Source organism: Penaeus monodon, chromosome 34 (genome assembly GCF_015228065.2).
Source record: "Penaeus monodon isolate SGIC_2016 chromosome 34, NSTDA_Pmon_1, whole genome shotgun sequence".
Lineage (NCBI taxonomy): Eukaryota > Metazoa > Arthropoda > Malacostraca > Decapoda > Penaeidae > Penaeus > Penaeus monodon.
The window spans coordinates 30,473,952-30,474,511 of record NC_051419.1 but is presented as its reverse complement, the minus strand read 5'-3'; the positions used below and the strand labels follow the sequence as shown (position 1 = coordinate 30,474,511).

The following is a 560-nucleotide window of genomic DNA, read 5'->3' as shown; positions in this document are numbered from 1 at the left end:
TTGTCCATTTAAAATCCACGTCAGCGGATATGCGTCATTAAGGGCGTGACTATTTTTTTTTTTTTATGTCTCAAAATCCACGTCAGCGTCATAACGACGTGACTATTATTTTTTAATGACTCACCGACTCACCTTAAGTTCGGATGGTCCCGGATGACGCCGTAGCCAGTAGCCATGTGTCCGAATCCTTGCTTGGTGAGGCCCAGGAAGCCGCAGTCGACCAGCAACTGGAATGAGAGTATACGAACACATTTTTTTTTTTTTTTTGCGTTCCAGAATATGCAAGGGTGTGTGTTTTTGTATGTATTAATTATCATTTCTTTAGATGTATTTTTCGAAATAAAGATTCATAATATCACGTTTGAATAAATAATACGTTTATTTTTTTTTTATCACAAACGAACGCACGATACCGAACGATAATTTCTTTAATCCAAACTTTTCTCTCTTTCACTACTTTAATAAAAAAAATGATAATATCATCTTTCTCCTTCAAGAACATTTTTTGTGTCCTTTTCACTTTTATAAAAGATTTCTTTGTTATTCTTTAAAAGGACTTC

At 34.5% G+C, this 560-nt stretch overlaps 1 protein-coding gene across 1 annotated transcript in view; it reads right to left on the bottom strand.

The window, feature by feature from the left end:
* LOC119594705 (D-threo-3-hydroxyaspartate dehydratase-like) overlaps positions 1–560 on the bottom strand; it is a gene marked incomplete at its 5' end in the record, with an annotated part of 15,316 nt that overhangs the window by 2,117 nt on the left and 12,639 nt on the right. The window contains 1 exon segment of the mRNA XM_037943763.1: positions 133–227. Within this exon segment, the coding sequence (XP_037799691.1) occupies positions 133–227 (95 nt within the window).